The sequence below is a fragment of the Patagioenas fasciata genome, chromosome 7 (genome assembly GCF_037038585.1).
Source record: "Patagioenas fasciata isolate bPatFas1 chromosome 7, bPatFas1.hap1, whole genome shotgun sequence".
Taxonomy (NCBI): Eukaryota; Metazoa; Chordata; class Aves; order Columbiformes; family Columbidae; genus Patagioenas; species Patagioenas fasciata.
Genome location: NC_092526.1, coordinates 10503488 through 10528261, shown reverse-complemented (window position 1 = coordinate 10528261; position 24774 = coordinate 10503488). Strand labels below are relative to the sequence as shown.

Genomic DNA, 24774 nt, shown 5'->3' with positions numbered 1-24774 from the left:
AATAGAGACTTTATATACTTCAATAATTTCCAGAACTCATCTCCACACTCCATCTATTTCTAAATCTTCTCCATCTTAACTCAAAATAAGATAGAGACAATTTCAATTAATGAATATGGCACAATTTTCTTTTTTCAGTGTCACATTTGAATCACAGGCATTTTCATGGAGCTCTGGGTAAGACTTATATCTTTCTTGAGAGACTACAGTCCAGGTACATTTTCAAAACTGGCTGAATCTCTAACAGGAGAGGAATCAATCTCTGAAAACTATTACTGGTAAATAAACATGGAAATTAATGAGGGTGTTCATCCTGTCTTACCAATACTTTTTATAAATCTGGCTACAGCAACATTTATTTCAGGTATCACTTCCACAGTGAAGTCATCATCTACTGACAGGTTGCTGATGTTCTCCAACAGGATACGTAGGCACTTTAGACTGCAGTCTTGTATGTTTTCAAACACCACTGAAGAAGAGGCCTTTGCAGGTTTTTCTGCGATGTCCCCTGCACAGCCAGCTTCCTCCTGGAGGTCACTGTTTGGAACAAGACTCCTCGCCTTCTGCAAGGCTTTTGTGTCACCTTCAGCAGAAAGAGAAATAAGCCATATGACATATTGGTACACATTTCCTGGAATAAAGAGATTTTGCTTACCCTTTCTCTCCCTTCCCAAGAAAAGAGATCATCTAACCAAACAAATACTGCAGGGTACCCTGGAACATTCTGGGATCCAAAACAGCCCAGATGTGATATTTCGCGGGACTGTAGGCAGCTTGTTTGGTGGCACAAAATGAGCCATGTATAAACAGGTCCAAGGTCACTGGTATATCTCTGAGTCATAGACACAAATAAAATCAAAACCCCAAAACTGGCCACAGCTGCTCAGCCTCTGTATCAGTTTCTTGGCCCATGTGCAAGCACAACAAGCCTGAACACAGCTCGGGACATCCGCAGGGACCACAGGCCACCAGCAGCCCTGCACGACTCGATGCAAAGCCCCCTGATGACCACGGTCTCCCACCACCAGTGTGGCACCACAGCGATGAAGGACCCACGTGCACAGAAGGCTGGCAGGGATGTAACAAATTTTTGCAGGTAGAAAATATAACAAGGGTGCCCACCGAGTACCCCAGATGTCCAGTGGCTGCTGGAGGGAGGAACGTCTCCAGCTTTGCAGACAGACGAGGGTGGAGGCAGGCAAGAACATCCTGAACACAAATGACTTGTTCCTCTGTGTGCCTCGAGTAAACTAGGCGTGTCACCCAGGTATGCAGGGACACAACCGTCCAGCAAGTCACAGAAGAAGATGGTCACAGAGCCCTGCAGGGTGGCGGGGCACTGCACAGGCCAAAAGGCACCCCAGGGTGCTCAAGATGCCCACACTCACCAAAGGCAGCTCTCCACTCTTTGCCCTGACAAATATGAGCAGGAGCATAAGCCCCACTCAGTTTGGTAAACTGGTACATCCCTGTGCCATGGTGGGGAGAGGAGCATCGAATGAAACCCTGGTGCTCACCACCCTCAGTGTAAACCTCCAGGGCCACCATCTCTGGCCATGGCAGAGGACAGGTACGAGTGAGGGGAAAGGAGCTCTGTGGAACAGTCACACAACTGATGAGGGGTGTGAGGGTAAGGTCTCTGCTTGCTTTTGCTCAAGAACACCCAAAAATCCCTCAGTGCTGTGGCAGCACCCAACAAGCTGGCCGGGAGGGGCAGCCCCAAGGAGAGAGACAGAGGCGTGGGGTGGGGAGGCTGGAGCAGGCGGCAGCACAAACAGGCTGCTCTGCCCACTCGCAGCTCTCCCGAGGTACAACAGCAACTGATACCAAACCCACAACATCTACAGAAGACAGCTGCCTTTGAAGGTCTACCAGCATAAGCCAGCCAAGAAGTAACCAAAAGAAATAACCACGAAAGCAATAGCTCTACAGATGCTAGTTAATTGTTTCCGAATCACTGACAGGAATCCTGTTTCACTGTGTCCAATGAAGAAAGTACCAACAAAACAAAACTGAAAGCTAGACTGATCCAACAAAGAGATTAAGAGCAGCATCTGGAGATTTTCGGGGCCCTCTCTAGTGTAACTAAACAATAGTAGATGACAACTTTGAGTACCTAATTTTGAAAGGGGGAAAACCACACAAAATAGCACCAAACAAGACTTCATATAGGAAGGAAAAGACATGGGGGTAATCACTGAAGAATTTCTTAACTGGTCTGTCTTGGGGCTGAGTACTTACTCTTCACAGAAGTGGGTATATTTGGGTGTGCAGTACTGTTTTCTTGATTGCTTTCTGAATCAGAAAGCTTAGCAAAATATTGCTAAACGAGGGCCCAACCAAAGTCACTGGGGTGCTGGGGAGATGCACCACTTGCCTTTACAGACTCTCCTGGCTGCAGGGAGCACAGAGACACCAGGCCTGGGATTAAGACCTTTGATCTAGGTGCTTCTATGCAGATCTTATCTTAGAGCAGTTATGCAGGATAAGGGAACTAAACCCCCCTCTGCAGATGCTCTTCTGACTAAAACGGCTATTTTAGGAGTTAAAACCAGGCACATGGTCTAAGTCTGGCAAGGTGAAGTCCATCCTTGGTGATCAAGTCTACAGTGTCTCTGGCCAGACACCTTTCCTTCCCTCTATCACCTGAGTCAGGCTGTGAAACTCAGAAACTTTCAGCACAACTCCCCACAGAACTGGAGCTGAGTGTGGAGAAAAGCACCAACATGTTTGTTTAATGAAGAATCACCTTTTGTTTGAAGGCTGCTCATGGCATCCAGAGCCTAAAATAAAATGAAAGCAAAATATCAGTAACTGATTTGAAACTCTCACCACTATTTCAAAGTGCTTGTTACATTTACAATTTTTATTCACCTTTGTGGGAACTAGTTTTTCTTCCAATGCCTCCTCTTGAGCAGTTAGTGCTGTTTCAGGCTCTGTGACAATCAACTTCAATTTTCTTTTTTCTCCCAAACAAAGCTCATGAGACTGTCTCCCAAGAACTCGTTGCCTCACTGAATAAAACAAACAAACCCCAGTGACAATCTAAATAGAAATAAAACTTTACATTACGTATCGCTTTTCCACCATTACATTAAGACACACATACTGCCCCACAAAATGAAAGCGCTTTAAACTCATGATGCTACAACAGCAAGCATAAGGCATTCCTCTTGAAAAGGAAGAGTAGCACAGGATATTATTTCTGCCCAAAAACCCCACCAGAGATGTGAAGGTCGGCTCTACCCAACATTTCCCAGCCAGTGCTGGGGCTGCAGCACCGGGGTGCTGGCACAGCCTGGTCCAGTCAGTGCCGAGACTGCATGTCCTTGACTTACCAGCGGGGGAGCCCGCAATCGGGAAGCATAAGAAAGAAAAAGAAAGTGTATATATATATGTGTGTGAGTGTTTATGCACACATATGTACATCCATGCATATGTATACATTTAACACAACTGCAGGTAAATGCTTTCCACCTTGCTGCAAGTTTATATAGATAAACGCACATTACTATCATATAGAATCATAGAATCGTTATGGCTAAAAGAGACCCTCAGGCTCATCAAGTCCAACCATAACCTAACTCTAGCACTAAAATATGCTATATATGTTAAATATATCTCTGTAGTTAAAATACATATTAAGTTATATTAACATAAGCATTACTAATCCAAGTGCAATCTAGACAATACTACTGTGCAGCAAAAAAAATATGGATATATACCTGGTAGGACAGATTTATTAACTTATAGCCTAGTGTTATTCAAAATGCAATCTACAGGCTAGTACTAAGTACCGATTTTAAGCATATAGAAGCAAATACATATTATATATGCTACACTGCATATTGCAGAATGCATATGACATCGCATACTATAGATGTGTATGTTACATACTAGATAGCATACATCACATTGACTACAATAATTACATCAGTATGTATATTTTAACTTGCAGAAAGTTAAAGGTGTAACTCACAATACACACTCACTTCTATAGGAGCCAACACACAAACCCCTTTCCCGGCCACTCCGCCCTGGGTTAGACGGGCAGCCCGCGGCCGCAGCGCCCCCCCGGACCCGCCGGACCCCTCACCCGCCCAGGCCCCCTCCCCGCCCCGGCCGCTCACCCTCGGGGTGGGCGAAGCAGACCAGGAGGTCCCCGGCCGTGGTCCCAGCCCGCAGGTCGCACTCGCCGCCGCCCGAGCGCTTCTGGCTCTGGAAGTAGCAGAGCAGCTTCTTCCTCAGGGCGGGGGGCGGCTCGGCGGCGCCCCAGTTTCCGCGCACCAGCAGCGGGAAGGCGCCCGGCCCGTGCCCCGCCATGGCCGGCCGGCTCGTCTCCCCGTTGGCTTTCACTTTTGTTTCCCGGCGGGGCGGGCTGCAGGCGGCAGCCGGCCGGGCCCTGCCCGCCGGGGGGAGCGAGGAGCGAGGAGCGGGGGCCGAGACGGGCGCTGCTGCGCAACCAAGGTCCGTACCTCCCCCGGCTGTCACCACACACCTGCCCCGGGTGGCCGGGCACGGCTTCACACCCGCACCCTTGCGCTCCTGTCCCCGGCAGGATTTCCGAGAACACCCTCTGCATAATGTCTCTGTGCCGGGAGCTGGAAACCGTCACGCTGCTGGAGGAACAAGGTCCCCGCCGTACTCTTCAGCTTCCTCCCCTTTAGATTATTGCAGCCTTTCACTATTTAAAAGGGGCCTACAAGAAGGATGGGGACAGACGTTTTAGCAGGGCCTGTTGTGACGGGGCAAGGGGTAATTGTTTTAAACTAAAGGAGAGGAGATTGAGGCCAGACATGAGGAAGAAATTTTTTACACTGAGGGTGGTGAGCCCGGGTTGCCCAGAGAGGTGGTCGATGCCCTGTTCCTCGAGACATTGAAGACCAGGCTGGATGGGGCTCTGAGCAACCTGATCTGGTTGAAGATGTCCCTGCTCATGGCAGGGGGTTGGACTGGATGAGCTTTGAAGGTCCCTTCCAACCCAAATTGTTCTATGATTCTAATAAACTCACTTGGAGAAGCAGCATCACCTGCACAGACCCTAGTGGTACAGGTTTCTGCTCTGCACCTGATACCCAAAGCACCTGTAAGGCAAGCACTGGTGAAAAACCACCATGGTGTTCTCTACAGTTTCTTGTGGCAATGGAGAAGCTGAGAACAGATGTGCTACTGTCCTCCTGGGGAGAAAGTTCAGACCAGTAGAGCTGCAGGGAAGCACACTAAGACATCACCTCTGACTTCTGTCATGCTGATGGATTTGTTACAGAGATCAATTAAGTTTATTCATTTTAAAAGCAAAACTTATAGACTTCTGGCCCCCACACCCATCTCTTGAATTCAAGCTCTACGAATTAATCAGTCAGCATTTTTCAACAGTTAGAAAACTGACGTAATCCAAAGCAATAAAACCCAAAACAAGTGGTTCCAGCCACTTGTAGAGGGAGTGAGGGGGTGAGGTGTGAAGGAAGAGCCTGATGTGCAGGTTCATAATATTTGATACCACCTGTCCTAGAAAACATGTGCCCCAGCAATGCTTACCCTGCAATGATTATTGCTCACGTTGCCACACTCACCCACAGAAAAACTTTAAATAGCAAATTATGTAAAGCAAGTATTGGAATATTTTCTCTTAATCATCCAATCAAATAAGTCAAATCTAGTACCTTCAGAGGAGTCAAGGGTTTTTAGAATTTGGAGGTGCTGCATCATGAAGAGCTATTGTATTAACAAACAAATCCCTATTTGAGATGTCAACTTCATTGGCTGAAAACCAACACTAAGCATTTGCAGAGGTTTAGATAAACACAAGCCATTAACTACAGGTAGTTCATTTATTGAAAACCACACAATGCAGACTGTCAGAGTGTAAGAAGCCATCAGAAATGCAGCACTGACCCATGGGTGGCTGAAGGAAGATCCCTTCCAACCTCCCACCCGTGTTCCCCACTTGCAAGTGCAACTAGGATGAGCGTAAGGCTGCAGGGATAGACTAAACACCCTATAAAAGCTTGATATGTAATCAAACACAGGTTTTCAGTAGAATATTTAGATCAAGAGTTAGAGTAGCTGTGCTATCAAAAATTACCAGAGTGTAAACAAACTTTAAGAAATTAATTGCACATTTTGGTATAAGTGTTTGTGCCCTACAGCCAGACTAAAAGACATGCAACCTTGGCTGCAATCAAAATGCTTATCTCATGAAAGTGATAAGGTATTCTGGGTAAGCTTGAATGTCATTAAATATAATAAACATGGATGGCTGGTTCACGTTATCAGTTGAACTATCAAACCGATCTGTAGGGTCACTGGCATTTTTTGCATCTGGAATAATTGATCCTTTCGTCCCCAGACCATATTCTCCCACCAGGACTCGAGCCAAGTACATGTGCTTCTTCCCATCCACATCTGGTCTAGAGTAGGTGTCGTGGGCAGAATAGTTGGCATTAACAGCAAAGTACGTTCCATTTCCAAAGTTTGCAGCTGTAGTCAGAGAAACAAATGTTAGTGAACGTTTCAGTAGCAGCAATCACTCATCTGCCATCTTCAGAGCCTGTGAATCTCTTGACAATTTTGCTTTTTATTTGCAATAGAGAGATTTAATGATACAAATATTTTTGCATACAAGGCAGGACTATAGAGATGGCAAGGCAAATCAGTCCTAGCCCTAATCAGGAAAACAAGAGTTGTTTTGAAATTCACATTACCGTGCATTCCAGCATAGCTCCGGTTAAATCCATGGTTATTAATCAAGTCTAATGACTCCTTATTTGTCCCATGAAACAGAAGCCTCTCATTATTTCTGTTACCATTTTTGTTATCCATTTCACACTTTTTTATTTGGTAGGCCTTCCAAAAGAATGGGTTCTGTATCCTTTCAATCTGCAAAGTTTGAAAGTAAGACATTCATTTTCTTTAGATTGGTGTCATGAAAAACGTTAGTGTTATCAACAATTCAATCTGCTTCCAAGATTCCCCTCCTAACTCCAATGCACATATACTAGATTATGAAACAAATTAGCCAGATCACTCCAAACTTTGACATGACAGACAGCAGAACCCAGCCCCAAACACGACAAGACTCCATGGGAAACAATATGGGCCAGTTATCGCAGGTTTCTGGGGCATAGTTGACCTGCCTACTTGCAAAGCACACATGGCTTAAGTGAGCAAATGCTGTGCTCTACTATGGCAGAAGTGATTCCAAGAAAGAACACTCTCACTGGATGCTGAAGAAGCAACTGCTTAAGACTTGCTCCAAATATGTTAAATGCAAATTAAACCAATGCAAATTAAAATTAGTGACAGCCATAAAGACTTGCCCAACTTCAGAAAACCCAGTGGAATTTATTTTTCCATTGTTATTAGTAATCTTCATCACTTGTTATCAAAATATTTATGCTCAGGAATGCTGACATGTTTTCACCTTTTCAATTCTGAAGGAGTGACAGGTCTTCAGAAACTTTTCCTGCACATCTCTATACTCCCGTGTTTCTGGTTTTAGTTTCACTATTTTGAGTCGCTGGTTTTGCATATCGTCCCATGTTGCAGGGAGCACTGTTGATTCTTGATCTGCAGAAGAAAAATAAATCATATTTACGCAGATCCTCTGCTTAACATGAATATGCTCTGCTACAGACACTTCTAAAAGTCCATACATCTAGCTTATCACTAGTGCCTACTGGTCTTTGTCAGCCAAGAGTGTTTCATGGGTCTTTTACCTGAGGATTCAGGCGCTGTAGTTTCTAGTTTGCCACTGCACTGGCAACTGATGTGCCTGAATTGATAGTTCCTAGAAAAATCTATTCTTCACAGCTGAAGAGGGAATCTTTGCAACATCTTTTATCTCAGAACACATTACCTACATCTCTAAAAATTTAAAACAACAGCCAGATTCTTTCATTTTCATTTCCCAATTCAGTTCCTTTATACACTCTCCATAAGTGGATCCACACAAAGTTCCTAATAATATTTTGCATATTCTTACAATTTCTTACCAAGCTGGATTCAACCTGGTTTTAACACGGAAACATCCATCTGTCGAGGTGCCTTTACTTACCTTCAGATTTATCAATACGTATAACAGGTATACGTTTTCCTTGGCCATCCACAGCATATCTAGCGTCTACATTCACTGTGTATTTTTTCTTATTAATGGTGACTGAAACATCTTTCTGCTTTGCTATGGAAGCATTTTCCAACTGCATATTTGTGAGACTGTCAAAGGGCACATAGGAATCCTTTTTCAAATATTTCCACTCAATTAAGTTTTGTAGAAGTTCTGCCCTGATCTCATCCTGTTTAGCAGCTTTTACCCTGTGGATCATTTTTTGAACAGTTGAATAAGCAATCCAGACATCTTTCTCAACACCTGAAATTCTAATGGAGTTACTATCCAAACAAAGACATATTTTTAACTTCTTTTGTAGGTAACGCAGTTCGTCATTCTCTGCTTCGCCAAAATTAAAGATAGCCTCATCTTGGATTTCTGTGTTAAACTGTTCCTTTAAAATTGCAGTTTTCAACCAGTTTTCAGCTTCTTCCACTTTCTTCTTGTTTTCGCCACAAATCTGCACAACAGCCACGTCGATTTTATTTTCCAAAACTGCTTTGGGTTTTTCCTTTGGGGAACGTTTCTCAGGGCTCCAGAATGCTACATCGAAATACACAAATGTCATCATTAACAGTTATCAGCTGGTGCTAAACAGATTGATCTATAACCTGTATTTAAGTGACATCTACTTACACGTTAACTTGGAAAGGATCATGTTGGCTGCTGTTCTAATAGGCCTTTCTCTTTTCTGCATGCTTGCATGGAACACACTCAGCAGATGTGGCTGAAAGATGACAACTTTAATAGTTTTCACAGATGGAGAAGAGTTACTTCTTGCAAAGTCTGTTACTGCATCTATCATGTCATCAGCTACTGCTGCTGGATCACGGCCTGCCTCGCCTGAAACAAGTCATAAACATTTTGCCTTTAAAAAGGGTTAATAATTGTTACAAATGGTTAAAACACCTTTAGACGAACAGTTATGAACATACCCACAACCACTTGCATCACAAACAAGTCAGAAATAACTTCAGGCTGGCAGTTAAGGAAGGTTTTTATTTATTAGGAGGTTTGAGACCAGCTTTCCAGCAAGGAAAAAATATAAAATGGAAGTTTACTTTTGTTGACATGGCGACTGATCAGGTTATGATGTGGATGATACACCCTGGTCACCTAACAGGCCACAGGCCTCACGCTCAGTGGCCCAGTGATCAACTCTGCTCAAAAAGCAAGTCAAGTTGTATTCACACAAGAGGTCCCTACATGCATGGGGCCCAATTCCAGGTTCTCTGACTCCAGGGACTTCTACTGGTCTAACTAAAAATAACAAAAAAAAGGAACAATCTGGCCTTTTCAACACTTTAACCTTCCATCTGTATCAACCCTACCTGTGTGGCTGCTAGCCAGAGCTGCATTGTCTACTGACTTCAGCAATGGAAAAGTAGCTCCCTGGGTATTCTGCCATGAGCTGCTCACACATATCAGGCTGCCGTGACAAACATTTATGGTTCTTCCGGAAGCACAGATGTACCTTCGAACCCCAGTTAGCAAGGAAGTGTCAGCTCTAGAGCACTCATACTCTTCACATACTACCTGATGCAACGAATGAAGCTTTCTAGGTCTTCATAAGCTTCTAACAACAGTTTAAATCTGCAGTTTCTGAATATATTTTCACTAAAGAATAACCCCTCCAAATAAATAAAACTCATCACTTCAACCCCGAGATCAGCAGAACCATATGCACTGAACCCATTTCAAAAGGGAGACACAGACCTGTTCCAATTGCTGGGAAGGCGACAGAGCTGTACTGCTGTAATTCACACTCCTGAAGCACTTGGGAGACTTGTGACTTGATATCCTCTTGGGCAACAAAATGAATTATATATTTGCATGGTAGGTTTCCAGCTTGGGTGGTGATATAGAGCTGCTTGGATTGCAAGGCTGAAACATTAAGTAGGAGAACGTAATCAATCAACAATTATCCACAATACAAATGCATACTAATTCTCATTAGGAAATAAGAAATGGTAACAAATATGTCTCAGGATAGGCTTCAAGACTCCGTCCACAAACTGTGCAACCCCCACTCTCTATTTCAACTTTCAAGACACAAAGATTCTACTTGTGTTTGTAAAATATTTGCCTCATTTAGCAAATAAATTTTGTGGCCCTTTAGTTGTCAAGTTTGCTCTGCCGACTTGAAGAACTTCATGCAGACTAGTGCTACACCCTGTTTTCATGCACACGCAAGCATGCTATCTCCCCTCGGGGCGTCTATTCTGAATTACTCTCTTGGCCTGCCCAGAGGTTTACCTCTAATCACTTCCACATAATTATTTTCCTTTGGTTGGTCTTCCAAGCTGACCTCCACACCCTGCTTCCCTTATTTCGTGGGGTTTTAAACCCCATGCTTGTCCATCCCTTCTCCCCCTTCATTGTATTTGCTGTTCACTAGCTGAATCTGGTCTACAAAAAAAAGCCTCTTCTGAGGCAGGAAACCAACGTCACTCGTGTTCCCTCTTGTTCACACAGTGGATGTGGCAGTGGGTTGCTAGTTAAGCCAACAGCAAACGTTATCTTTTTGTTGCTTGGGAATGACAAAAGGAACTGCAGGTAGACAGTTGCTTCCAGTGAGGTATGGCTTCTCTATTAAAGTTTCTGCCAACAACATCCCTTGCTTATGGCTCTGTTCGAGGGAGACATGATCAGTTTTCATCATGGAAAGCTTTATTGGAATAAGAGTATGCAATAATGAACAGATTTAGTTCCTTACATATGCTTATAAGCCCTCTCTTGTTGAAGATTTTCCTTTTCCTTCCCTCATTAGATGTTTTACAAATATCACATTCACTGATTAAAAACAAGATGATGTAACACAGCTCATAATACAGATGGATGTACAATAGGCACTGAGAAAGTATTGCAACAGATGCCTTGTCATGCACAGACACTTTCAGAAAGTATGTCAGAAATATCATACCATACCTAGTTGAGCACATTCATCTTCAACTGCTTTTCCAGCAGCATTCAGAATTGCTCTAGAGACACCTTAAATAAGAAGAGACATAAGAACCCACTGTTACTGTTAATGCTGTTAAAGCCTCATCTGAGGCAGAACTGTGTATCACATAACATCTAAGATATCTCAATCCTGGTAACAGTGAAGGTTATGATTGAAAAGCACTGTTGCCTAAGTTTTAGGCTTACGCTTTTCAATTCAAAGTGATGTCTAAAGTACCTAACAACTTTCACTGAGGTCAAGACCTCACTGAGGTTTGTCTTCTCCTTTGGTCTGAGAGATGTTCTATAAAAAAAAAATTAAAATTATTAGTTTCCCTTTCTGCAAGTCTTAAAAATGCCATCCTGTGGCACAGATAAATAAGAAAATGAAAGTTTCAAACACTGCCTAATTGAACCTTTGTGCCCTAAGAAACAAAACAAACTACACTGTGAAACAAAAGCATTTGAAACAATGAAAGAAATGCTTCCTACTCTTCTCACCCAGCCCTTCCAACCACACATACTACCAAATAAAATACCTGATTTGAGGTTAAAGGTTTGGTTTGTTATGTTTACAATGACATCTCCGTCTTCCTTGGTAATATCGCCTTCCACCACTTGGAACACAACAGAGCCAATCTTCATTTCGTGTCCATCCTGTGTTGGGGTTGAAGAAGCACCAGATGCAGCTTCAGGAAAGAAATAACAGACGCTTAACAGATGGGACGAATGAAGTGAAAGATAACGGACTTATTCATGGGTGCAACACCTACAGAGACCCCAGTTTGGCTCCAGACTCCGCCAGTGCCTGCCACATCAACTGAAAATCATTCCTTCTCACAGCAGTCTCCGGCTAACCATCACCTATTCCCAGCATTGCTATTCGTGCTGAGATGGCAGAAAAAAATCCTTGTTTTGCTGCACACCTGGTATACAGACACTACTTTGCCACATTTTATCACACTATACAAGCCTTTGCAAAATTCCAAGGTAAGAGAGCCACAGACTTTCCAAGTTTCACTCCCTTGGCTCCTCTGTCTCGCAGAGTTTTCAGGCAGGTTCTCTACTGTGTGACAGGAACTTTGTACCTAAGCTTTATTGGTAAAAAACTTAATCAAGTTTTCAACATGTAACTCATTTTCTACACTCTGCATTTCCATTAGGCTGGATAACGCCAAACATATTTCAGTTTGGTTTTGCTGTTCATCTGAACATGTAAAAGATTTAAGACTATTCCAAAGAGGCCACTTTAAGACATATAACCAGGAACTCACATGCCTTCCCAGGACACAGGAAGACACCAATCTGTTCATGATCTAATCAAGTACTGCAGCAATAAAAGAAAAAGCCCCACTATGCCCTCGGCAAATGGTAGCTTCCGCTGTCCTGGTTTGTAGAGGCACTATCCACATAAGGAGTCACAGGTACATTTTTTTTCTTAGTATCTCCAACACTGTTTCAGATATTATAGACACTCAGCCTAAAAATACCATATGCTGCCTTTACAGCAGCCCCTTCAACAGCTACTTGGACTTCAGGAACAACATTCTCACCAAACAAACACCTAAACATCCATAATAAATGCATTCCCTGGAATATTTAAAATAACTTAAAAGAAATCTACTAGGCACACAGCTGCTGTGGAACGAGCTTACCTGTGCCTTGGTTAGCCTTACTGGGAGTAGCCTTCTGCACTTTCGCATCTACAGCATTTCCACATCTGTTCTCAAGTTCATAAGAAAATTCCTAGAGAAGGCAATCACAATCAACCCCTATAGAAATCTAGATTATGCAGCAGAAATGAAGGTTTGAAAAGTCAAGTAAAAAAACATGAATTACTTCATACCATCTGCTTTAACGCTGATGGCAAGTTCTGACACATGGTTGTTGTCGGACAGCAAGGTTATTTAGTGCGAGCAACAGACAGGATTGATAAATAACTAGTAGAACAGCCAAGGTACCATTCCAAGGGATACAGTAACAAATGTCATCCTTACACTGAGGGGCCAGTGTACACTCCAACTCAAGTCTTGCAGCTAATGTCACCCTTATCTATGCACAATAGCTCAGTCGCCTTCAAGTTTCACCTTTCAAAATGTATTGACTACTGTGCAATACAGTAGAAGTCAACAAACGCAGAAACGCTTATTTGGACTTAATTCACAGCATGACTGCTCTCTTTTGAGAGATTAATGTGTGAAATGAATAACTTGAGCGTGGATATAGAGAATTTGTGTTAACATGACACTGAAGAGAGGGGGATGCAGAATATTGATGGACTTTCTACTGGAGAAGTTTACCAGCACAGCAATGCTAGCATAATTTTTATTCCTAAAAAGGCATCAGCATTCCATTGAAGTAGTCCTTTTTCCAAGAAGGAAGGCATCTATGCAGGAATTGCAGCAATTTTATCCGTAGGCAAGTTTTATGTACTGAAGAATTATGTGAGATCATGAGATAAATAGTAATTACACTGTTGTCTATATTAATTACCAGGGAACAGAAAGGGCTGTACAAGACAGGCAGGTGACCATGAGGGGCAGAACCAAAAGGACAACTTTCAGTACAGACAAGCAAGACTGTCAGCAAACTTCTTCAGGATAAGAACAAGAACCCTGTGGATTTTTTGGACGTGATCAGACAGCCAAGTATTATGAGATCGGCCAAATTAAGACAGCTTGTAATAGAGACAGAAGAACACAGTAACTCACCTGTATATTAGCTGTGTCTTTTGGGTGCAACAGGAAGTGAACTTCCTCAAGAGAATTGACTCCATTTTTACTGCTGAATTCAAACACTTTGTCAAACAATAATTTTGCAACAGCAAACCTCGGGAATCCTAAATTCCCTGTCCCAATCGCTGGGAAAGTAACTGACTTTACAGATAGTTCCTCAGCAATCTCCAGGCATTTTGTGATGATATTGCCCAAAATCTGTAAAGAACAATTATTTTTTCAATTACTGAAGGTAATTTTTTCCCAGTATGTGAAATGTAGCACTTTCCCTTCTAGCTGTCTCTTGGTATTAAAATACAATAATTGCATACATCACAAGGAATAAATTAGTCAGTGAGGGATCAGACACACAGATTAAAAAGAACAAGTCAAGTTTATGACACTGTTGCCCATTTTGAAGGAAAAGTGGCATTAAACCCACTATAAAGCCCAGTCAAATTAGAATTCAGCCAAATAAAACCCTTTATACCTTTAGAGATGTCTGTTTCTGGGACCACGTGGGTACGACAGCATGAAGCACAACACTGCAACCAAGATTGTAACCTTTTGTTTTAAACACAGAACCTTCCTCGGCTGTTTTTCCCAGGCTTTCTTCTTTTAAGCCCATCTGAAGCATTGGCCCTGCCTTGCTCAGCAGAGCTTTAGAGAGCGGCCCTTTGTCAAGCTGGAGATCTTTGGTAACACTGATGACAACGACGTCTGTCTGAAACACACGCAAGCAAAAACTCACGTAAGTATCAAGTTTAAATTTTGCACTGATTAATCAAATGCAGCCTGTCTGCTGATTTACAAAGTAGAGATTTGGGACAGCAGTCTGAGAATGAACAAAGTTTTGGAATAAATCTGAGAAGTTATGTTCAGTTCTAACACCATGAGCCTGCTTGTAGCAACACAGAAGCTGAATTAACAGTGAAATTAATTTCAAGCCAATAGTAGAAAGTTAAAATTCTGCATTCCTGGTGTACTCATGCTACCTCCATTTGAAAAATGTTTATGAAGTTTGTTCTCCAAGAGAAGTGCACAGACCAAAAATCTATGTTCACTGAGGTAAGCAGGACTTTGCCATACATGACTGGTCTAGAGAAAAAAGAGGAGGTGAAACAAACACGACTGGAGGAAAGCTATGGAGAAATGAAGGCAGTAATTCAGAAGCAAGAAAAATGCAAAGAGCCATGAACATTGTGTCAAGCACTAAGCCCAGCTCCTAAAGAAGGACCTCTATACACATTGTAACGTATATTCTACCCCGGCCAACGGGAGGAGCCGCACACATGAGCTGTGGGAGGCATCCCCTCCTGAAGCGATTTGCCGGCTGCTGTGGAAAGGGCTCTGAAAGGAGTTGCTTCCAGTATCAGCGACCCCAGTAAAGCAGCTGTCAGCAATTCAATACAGGGGATCTGCTATGGCGGGGTACTCAGGTTAACCAGCACCAAACATCTTTAGCTTTTGTGCTAGTACCACTCTCTTGTAATCAAGACTTCTAGGAAGGTCAACACTGCTTTCATGTGGTTCCTGCCCAACAAGGTAGGATCAGGAGGATTTTGAGCCCAGAACCACTCCTGCTGTTCCCAGTCACTTCTGCTAAACTGCAATGCACTGTGTACCAGGGGAACCTGTGTGCCTCTGTGTTACCAGACGACAAGACGCGGTGCGGCACAGCCGTGTGTATCTATCAGGTACAACTGCCACCTCACAGCAATTGTTATGATCAGCAGTGACAGCCAGTTTTAGTAACATATCAAATACCTTACAATAGTGACTACAGATAATAGTCTGAGGTTGGTTGTTTTTTGTGTTTAAAAAACAAAACCGAACAAACACCTACCCCATCCCACATCCCCACCACCACACTTGATATTTTAAAAGCAGATAAACACTTACTATAGCGTCCTCAATGCTTCCTTGTTTCAGCACAATGTCAAGACCTTCCTCCGTTGTTAGCAATGGGAAGCTCTTACTGCTCTGAGAAGTTTCCCTTTTCTTATGCTGACGAACTGTACTGGTCTGACCCAGTGGCCTGTAGGAAGATGAATCATCTGAAAACACTTCTTGCAGTGCATTGCTGAAAGCCTGAATGTTTTTCTGTGTAATATCCACAAGATGAACCTCCTTCAAGCTGCTGTCTCCCATGGATTCTTCCAGGGTCTCCCTGATGGAGGATACAATGGAATGCGTACACAGATCCAGCGGGAAGCCAAAAATCCCTCCACTTATAGCAGGCAGAGCTATGGAACGATGATTAAACGTGTCAGCTAGCTGTAGGCTTTTCTTGACTGTCTTTTTTAACAAGAACATGCACTTTTCTGCTTCCTCCTTCCTCCACCTGGGCCCAACAGCGTGAATGACGTTCTTGCAGGGCAGTTTCCCAGCACCCGTGATCACGGCGCAGCCGGGCTGCAAACTCCCGTTCCTCCTCACCAGCTCGTCACACTCCTGCTGCAGCTCCGGGCCAGCCGCTTGCAGCAGGGACTCAGCAAGGCCACCAATGTGTTTGAGGTCTTCATTAGATGCGTTCACCACAACATCAACCGGATGAGTGCACATGTCAGCTTTATAAACCGCTATTACAACTCCACCCATGGTCACCTGCCTACAGGGCTTGTCTACATTACTGTGTTCCTGCTGTTCTTCTTCTTCTTCTTCCAGTCTCACCAGACACTTAAATTCTTCTTTCACACTGGCAGCAAAAAACGGTTCTCGCTCTTTGAAATACGACTTGGCTCCCGGCTCTTTAAATACCACACGCTTATAATGCAGACCGGACAGAATTTGCTCAACTAAGGTGACTCCCTTCAGCACTTCTCTTCTTGGACCACTCAAGGATATAACTCTTTTTTTCTTCTGGGTGATAAAGTCAACTTTCACGCATTTATTCTGTAAATCACCCCAAACATCGGCCTTTGCTTTCTCAAAAAACATGATGACCGCCACAGGCTTTCCTCCTATAACCTTTTGTACTTGTGTGTTTTCATCTATGAAGTTTGAAAGTTCTGTGAAGACTTTTGCTACTGCTTGAGAAAAACCAGCAATGATGACCTGACTCCCTGCCTGCGTGACTCTTACAGCTTCATCAGAGCAGTTTTGCTTGGTGAGCATCATCCATTCCTCTTTCTGGAGGACTGACTCATCCTCCAGACTAATGCTTTTGTGATCCAGTTCCTTCTTTATTTCTTCTTCTGCTTTTTGGAGATCTTCAGGAACACTCCCTTTCAAGAAGATGGCTTCTGCATCAAGCTCATAAAAGGCATTAATTTGTTTTGACATAAACAGGCTCTGTGACAGGGTTTCATTATCAATATGCTCTAAAAACTGGAAAATATAAGGGTGAATATTAATCATTTTCTTTGCCATTTTGCGTATATTATCTAGTATTTCCCCTTTTACTTTATAAACTTCCTCACGCACTCCACAGAGGTTAATGATGTTCTGCAAAGGATCATAAAATATCTGCAGGGCTGGGAACTCTCTGTGAAATTTTTCAAGACTAGTACTCTGCAAAATCGCATATTCCCCTGGACCCATTACCACTAATTCTTCGGTTCTTTGCTTTTCTCTCTCAATTTCTATGGTGGTCTTTTCTACCAGAAACTTCAGCTCTTGTTCAACGTTCTTCACAACGTCTTTTTCACCCACTAGAACAAGTAAATCCTTGGAAAGACATGGAATTATCAGAACGTCACTGTGGGTAAAGCTGCTTCTAATGGCTTCCCACACCTCTGGGCTTACTTGACATTTAATTGCTTTGTACTTCGATACACTGTGCGAAAATGCTGTGGAAACATCTTCATTCCATGTCTTGAACAATCGAGATACCAATCTCTTCTGCTCAGGCAAAGCAGCTGAAGGATGCAAAGTAACTTCTGGTTCTGCACAGCAGGGGTGAGGCCACGTTAGTTCACAGTTGCATTTTGCCATTTCACAACTTATTGCCTCGATTAGCTTATTATTTTTCTGCAAGTAATACCAGATATACCGATCCAGAGGCACTGTAATTGGATCTGGCTGCTTTATTTGTGGCCCTTCCTTTCCGTACAGAGCTGTTCCCAGTGAGACGAAGTAAGGATAGACAGAGATGGGTGTTTTGTTGAGCGAATGCTGCTTTGCCAATATATTGGTTACATCTAAAACACACAAACAAACAAAACAAAGACCTAATTAATGCTAGCCCTTAAAACCAAGTATCTTCTGGTTGCTGTTTTATTGTTTTAACTTTGTTTTCTATATAATAATGTTTGTTATGCCTAAGAGTAGTTTTACATGAATTTTATCCCCTTCCCAGATAGAAATAAGTCCAAATTATTGAATAATTACTGGTTTTAAACACCAAAAACTAAGAGAGAGGCAGTTAAGAACAAACACTGACCACCCCCAGGAGGCGGCACACACAGCACTGTTTCTGTCCCCTCTTGTGTTATGTGCTGTACTTGAAGTGCCCAACTTACTAGTTGTCTGGGCTGTTACTCAGCAGTTTCAAATCACAGCTCCTCCATTCCCCCCAAAAAGAGCATCTATTATCTTCAACTTTTCTTCTCTCTTGAGCTCATGCTGTGACCTGAACTGCGTAATGAACAAGGCCTGGGTAAAAAAACTGCATAAAAAGGAAAAAATTCTGTGCCTCACGCTCAGCTGGTCCAAAAAAGCTCGCACTCCAGTTAGTGGAGACCTGCTCACAAAGCACCAGATCTTCTGTTTTAGGGAGGCAAAACAGTCATTTCTCTAGAAAATCCACATTTTGATCTTTACGCGAAAGGATCTCAGAGAAATAAAGGCTTCATATTTTTGCATTACCTTCATGGTCACTGAATGTAATGATGGCTGCATCTTCATCAGGCAGCTGCTGAACATCCACCACTTGTGCACCTCCATTCTTCTTGTTTTCAAAGTACACAGTTATATAGTCACTGGGTGTGTTAGGTGGTACGTTTTCAGCCCTAACACTTCTTGTTAGCTCAAGGCACCTTGCGGTAATATTTTGTTGCTTTGCTCTGTGGTTTTGATTAAACTTTTTAGCAAATTCCCCTGTAGCTAGAAAGAGAAAGCAAAACAAAAAACACCACACAAGGTCAAACTAGTAGCTCACTTTTCTACTATGATGTTAGAAGATTGTTGCTGTGTGCCTTGATCGAAGCACTGAATTACAAAGCATCTTTCAGCTCAGAGGTGCCCACAAAGCTACTTCTTTCCACATATTTGGTATCCATCACCCAATACATACTACATGGTTGATCGCAGTTGTTGGCTACAACTACCATAGCCAGAATTTGTCACTAGTTTTCCTACTGAGTAGCACTGTGGCCTTTTAACCCAAAAGAAAATAAGATCAGGTTCATTTTTGGGCTATGGCTTTATACACAACTAGTTAGACGTAAGTCAACAGTTCAAACTTGGATTCTTTCAGTTCTATGATAAACACATTCTATTTTTGGCTATTTCCCCCCCACTAATCATCAGAGTAAAAGATAGTCACTTTTACATGCGTCAGGCAAACACACATTTAAGTCCTAAAGAGATCTACTTATTTCCTAAAGGCTACACGAGAAATTTGGGACTGGACCATGATACGAAAAGCAAATAATTTCTGACTTCTTAAGCAGAAAACCCCACACTTTCTCAGAGACTAAAAACTTATTCAGTTTAGTTATACCACAGACTAAGCCCTTCATAACTTCAAGATTCTGAGCAACTTCATTCTTATGTATTACCAGGATTACAACTATACCCACAAAGTTGATTTCAAGTGGCATTTAGCATGTTTTCACCATGTTTGGCCTTCTAATGAGATTTACAATTTTTCCACAGCTTTCTCTCTTTCCTGTCTGATCTCCTCACCCAGAATCAAACACACGTAAAACCACCTTGTCCCTAAAAGGACTCAGGTTCAGCAGCACTGGGAAGAACCCTGGAACCAGTTCACTGCTGTCAGTTTAATTCGGCTCTCCTGGTAACATGGGGCCATTATCTCTACACCAGCTATACACTGGCTTACACTGCTTCTGAATCTGGTCTTATCATACCACTTACTGTTGCCCATGTCCTGGGATGGAATTTTTTTAATAATATCAACCATAAGTCAACAGGAACTCCCCCCAGCTTCTCACTGGTGAGAAGTGAGACACGTCTCTGCCTGGAAGATGCCTTTGTCATCTACCGCTAATAAGGCAGAAGGGTATGGCGTCAAACGCACTAACAAAAAAAAAATCACAGCGGACATGCAGTAGCTTGACAAGTAGTTGGTACCACAACATCAGGCAAAGCGTATGGTGGTAATTCCACACTCCACATAACTGAGAGCTGCCACCCTGCAGAAGGACAGCGGGACTTGCCTCAGCATCCCAGGGTCCAGCCGGCCCAGCATCCCGGCTCCAGCAACAGCCACAGCAGGTATCTAGGGAACAGCTGTGAGAAGATGCTGCTTCCCTCATCCTCTCCCAGCCTCTGATCTATTACAGTAGATTTCCCAAGCCTGATGTGGTCTATTTAATAGCCTTAAAAAGCTGTGTTACACACACTTGTTCAATTTTCCCTCAAATCCATACAAAATTACTACACATGCAGTACTTTTGGGCAGGGAGAGCCTTTATCATCAATCTGTTCTTAGCCCGACTACACCCTTTTGTTCCGTGTATAAAGTTATAATTTATTTTTAGCCCTACCCATTCTGCGAACTGTCCAAAAAAGAGCTTGTCCTCTTACAACTTACATTTTATCTGTAAGGTATAAAGGCCAGTGTACATCATTAACTTTAGTACAGTAAATCCTCATTTGAAATGACACAATATCAGATTAAACCTGTGACAGAAAATAATCATTTCCTGTTTATACTCCATCACATGCAGAAGTAGCTAATAAAAGAAGATTTGTAATTCTGCCTCCTCCTTACCAGTATCTCCAGTAAAAGTAACTACAGCAGCACGTATTTCAGGTATCATTTCCACACTGAAGTCACCATCCTCCTCAGACAAGCCACTGATGTTCTCCACCAGCATAGTTAACATGCAATCTTTTACTGTCTCCCGCACGTTTTCAAGCGCAACTGAATTGGAATGCGGGGATTCTTCAGAGTCCTTCACTTGGCACGGCTCCTCGAGAGCCTCCACTTGCCAGGGCTTCACGAACAGATCAATTTTCTTCACCGAGTGATGCTTCCTCTGCAAAACTTCTTGGGCATCTAGTTCCACAGGAAAAGAAACAAAGATGTAATCTTCCCTTCCCCTCCTGCCACAGCAAACCAACATGGTAAATTACACTCTACTTCAAACTCAGCCCAGTCCTATTTCTTGTATCACTGAAGAAACAGAAAAAAAGCAGAGCTACATCAAAAGTTAGGGTCAGGATAAAAGCTGCTCTATGATCTACATGTTCCCAGTCTGCACAAAGGGGAAAAAAAAGGTAAATTACTTTTTGAAGTAAGTGCTCTCTCCTTTCTACTGCCCTCAAGTGCAAGAAACTCTTCTCCAGATTAGTAACATATAATACATAGCAAATAAAAATAAGGTTTTCTATCCTGCTTATCTTGTGTATTTAACAAATATTTAACTATTTTTCTTGCATAAACAGTTTCCACTTTTTGCATACATCCTTCATACAGAGAGCCAACAGCACTTTGGTGTAGAGGAAAACAGAGAAAAACTACAAGTAAATTGAGGCTATTTTAAAATAATTTTCTCCACAGAGATGAGCATTCACCTGTCTTACAAATACATAATATATACTACCTCTTTTCCTCCCAGTCTCCAAAATCCTGGCAATTGAAATGAATACAAAAGAAAATACAAGAAAATAATATTTACCCATGATCTGCAGGTAATGCTGTACTATGCTTTATCCAGTCTCCTGAACTAGAATTAAAGGTTACTTATTCTGCAGTGCTCCTGACATCACTTCTCCTGCATTTTTTCCTGTGAGCCTTTATCAAGCATTTGGGACAGGTCTAGAGAACCACTTCTTTCCCTGGGCGTTATTATAAACACTGTCAGAAACCAACAGCTGCATTGGACAACACAGGCACATTTTCTCCTTTTATAACCCGTCACTCTTTGGGAATATTAAACATTTTTTTTCTGGAGCAATGCCCACAAAGGGATGCAGCACCAGCAAAGGCTTATTTTTAAAAGGGAGCTTTAGTAATATAACACCCAAAAAATACAATCATACCTCCCTCATCCTGAAAGGTGATGATCATTTCCTGATCCTTTTTGATGTAGGACTCGATGGTCCCCCCACCAGACTTCTTCTTATTTTCAAAGTACATCTCCACAATCTCATCTTCTATCTCCTCCCCAGAGGCAGTGGTTACTACTATGACAGATTTCCTAGGTGTTGCTCTTTCTGTCTCCAATTTCTCACGTGATTCTGAAATGAAAGATCACATCCTAATGCCTTAGGCAAAAGTTAAGAAAAAAACAAACCAAACAAGCTTATTATCTTCCAAGCTTTCACACCGCTTTTTGATCAGATCACAGATAAGATCAGGGAAAAGAACAGGCAAATAAACAGTAATTCAGGTTTGTTGGTTTTTTGTTTGCTTTGGGTTTTGTTGTGGTTTTTTTGTTTGTTTGTTTTGTTTGGGTTTTTTTCCACAACAGCCTTTAAATCCCAAAGAAGCTGATCATATCACTAGTGTGAGTTGTCTTATCAATAGTTGAGGAGGAAAGGCTTCCATTCATTATCAGGCAAGGTCAGCAGAAGTAATGGCTATGAAAGCTTCTTCACAAATCCATGCTAAGGGGAAACATCATCACTCATCTGTCTACGTACTGTCTCTATTTATAGTTCCAGCCACTGATTTTGGTCCTTAAGTGGTGACACTGTGGGCCTACATACGCTGGCTGCCACAGGGCTCAGGTGCAGCTGGGCTACCCAGTTCCTGCTGTTGTACCACAGGTCACCCTGGGGGGCTGGTGGTAGCTGAGAGGTCTGGGTAGGGACAGCCTTACCCAGCACAACATTCAGCATCCACCACGTACTCTCCCTAAGGAACTGACCTGAGGTAGCCAGTGAAGTGGGGAGTTTCCAAAGGGACCCGTACAAAGAAAAAAATACATACTTGTATATACTTAGTTCAGTCTGAGAACACGATTTCTACGCAACATTAGACAAATACCACAAGCCACCCCGATGACCAGGGCACTATTGCAGCATAAAGTTAATGAAAACAAATGAAGCAAGAACGTGCTGGTCTCTGTTTGATCAGTGGCTCACTTACCTGCCTTCTGCTGTCTGCACACAGAAGTCTCTGTATTCTGGCAGGTAAGAAGAGACACCTGGGGATCATTAACTAGAGACAAATTACAACATTTTATCAGTTACTGGGTACTTCAAGAAGAAAAAGGTCACACTTTTGTAGACTCAGGAGCTAACACAGCTCAAATTTAGTTTCATTTGACATGGCTGTAATCACAAACTTCCATATGTTCCTTCTTTTACAGCATATGTTGAATGTGGTTACAGAAACATTCTATAAGCTCAAGATGCTTCAGGCATAACGTTAAAAAGCAAACTAGCACATAGTCATGTGTGAAGCACTGCGAGTGGGTCCTCCCATACACGGCAGCACAAAATACTGTTGTCAAACCAGAGATCTGTCAGGGACATCCCTCCTCTGGGGGGAAGTGCCTTTGGAAGCCAGGCATCTCTATAAAAATGTCTGTCGTGGTGTGTTCTGATTCTGCACAACATCTCTACCTGCTGCTTTAAAACGACAAGGAACACGGCTGAATTAGAAGATAATCATAATGTCTGCCAGGCTGCTTTTCTAGTCTGTGCTCTCAGTCTTCACCTGTGCCCCACCCTTATTCACGCAAGTGAGTAACTTGCATGTAGACATAAGTATGTGATGTACAATTAGCAAACTCCTGCCCACAGGGAGAACACACACAACGTCAGCTGGAACCACAACAAAAACTGTATAGGTAGTTCATTCAGCTTTTATGCACACCTTGGAGTTTACTTAAGGGCCGTGTTTTACGAGTGAAACGAATTTTACGGCTTTAAAAATGAAGGCGAGTGCTGGAGCGGGGGAAGAAGGAAGCACAGCTCAAGGCCAAGCTGCACAAGCCCCGGACGAGCGAAGTCACCGGTTCCCCACGCAGACCATACCTGGCACCTCGGCCCCGCCGGCCCGTCCCGGCTCCTGGAAGCGGAACGAGAGCAGAGCGGTTACCGGCGGCCCCGCTCGCCCACCCCGCCCTACCCACCCGGCCCCCGCCTCACCTGACCGGCTTGTCCGTCCGCGGGCAGCTCGGTGACGAGCAGTGCCAGCCGCCCTCTTTGGCCCCACTCGAGCTCATGGACCCGCCGGTCGAGCACCCGCTGCCTCACTGCACACAACAGGCACCGGTGAGGGGAGGGCGGCGGCCACTCCCCCTCCCCAAAACGCGGGCACCGGTCATTAGCGCCCCCTCCCCCGCCCCGGCCGCTCACCCTCGGGCCGGGCGAAGCAGACCAGGAGGTCCCCGGTCGTGGTCCCAGCCCGCAGGTCGCACTCGCCGCCGCCCGAGCGCTTCTGGCTCTGGAAGTAGCAGAGCAGCTTCTTCCTCAGGGCGGGGGGCGGCTCGGCGGCGCCCCAGTTTCCGCGCACCAGCAGCGGGAAGGCGCCCGGTCCGTGCCCCGCCATGGCCGCCTCTACGCCTCCGCCGATGCCGCCGCTTTCAGTTTCATTTCCTCGGCGAGGAAACCAGCGGTGCCGGCTCCGCCCTGCGCCGGGCGGCCCCCCGGCGCTCAGCCGACGTCCCGGTGCCCGTCGCGCCGCCTCAGGGCGCGGAAAACACCGCGGGTTCCGCACACCGCCCTGCTCGGGACATCGCGAATTGCGCTTAAGCAGGGGCGGACGAGAAGCCGATTTTACAAATGCGGCTATTTTAAATACCTGAACTTGGCACCGGATAATACACACTTCGCTTCTCGCTGCGTTGTGTTCAAATCGAGTCGTGACACAAAGCAAAATCACCCGCTTCCAACATTCTCCATCGGAATTACTTGTACTGCTGT

The 24774-nt window shown here is 43.7% G+C and overlaps 1 protein-coding gene across 3 annotated transcripts in view; it reads right to left on the bottom strand.

The window, feature by feature from the left end:
* The window catches only part of PARP14 (poly(ADP-ribose) polymerase family member 14), a 42355-nt gene extending 17872 nt beyond the window's left edge, over window positions 1-24483 (bottom strand). Inside the window, exons 1-19 of one of the 3 annotated variants that reach the window (XM_065841008.2) lie at window positions 24208-24476; window positions 23998-24104; window positions 23884-23917; window positions 22991-23062; window positions 21940-22137; window positions 20666-20953; window positions 18574-18810; window positions 15667-17906; window positions 14255-14488; window positions 13762-13983; window positions 12706-12796; window positions 11590-11739; window positions 11036-11098; window positions 9824-9991; window positions 8744-8950; window positions 8057-8650; window positions 7424-7569; window positions 6705-6879; window positions 5818-6480 (exon numbers count right to left, since the gene is read on the bottom strand). In XM_065841008.2, the coding sequence (XP_065697080.1) occupies window positions 6191-6480; window positions 6705-6879; window positions 7424-7569; window positions 8057-8650; window positions 8744-8950; window positions 9824-9991; window positions 11036-11098; window positions 11590-11739; window positions 12706-12796; window positions 13762-13983; window positions 14255-14488; window positions 15667-17906; window positions 18574-18810; window positions 20666-20953; window positions 21940-22137; window positions 22991-23062; window positions 23884-23917; window positions 23998-24104; window positions 24208-24400 (5709 nt within the window). In that variant the 5' untranslated portion in view covers window positions 24401-24476 and the 3' untranslated portion in view covers window positions 5818-6190. Of the gene's footprint in view, window positions 1-322; window positions 584-2749; window positions 2784-2874; window positions 3015-4130; window positions 4427-5817; window positions 6481-6704; window positions 6880-7423; window positions 7570-8056; window positions 8651-8743; window positions 8951-9823; window positions 9992-11035; window positions 11099-11589; window positions 11740-12705; window positions 12797-13761; window positions 13984-14254; window positions 14489-15666; window positions 17907-18573; window positions 18811-20665; window positions 20954-21939; window positions 22138-22990; window positions 23063-23883; window positions 23918-23997; window positions 24105-24207 lie in introns of those variants that run through there. The other 2 variants (XM_071810800.1, XM_065841394.2) reach the window with 2 other exon arrangements.
* Between the last annotated feature and the right edge of the window lie 291 nt (window positions 24484-24774).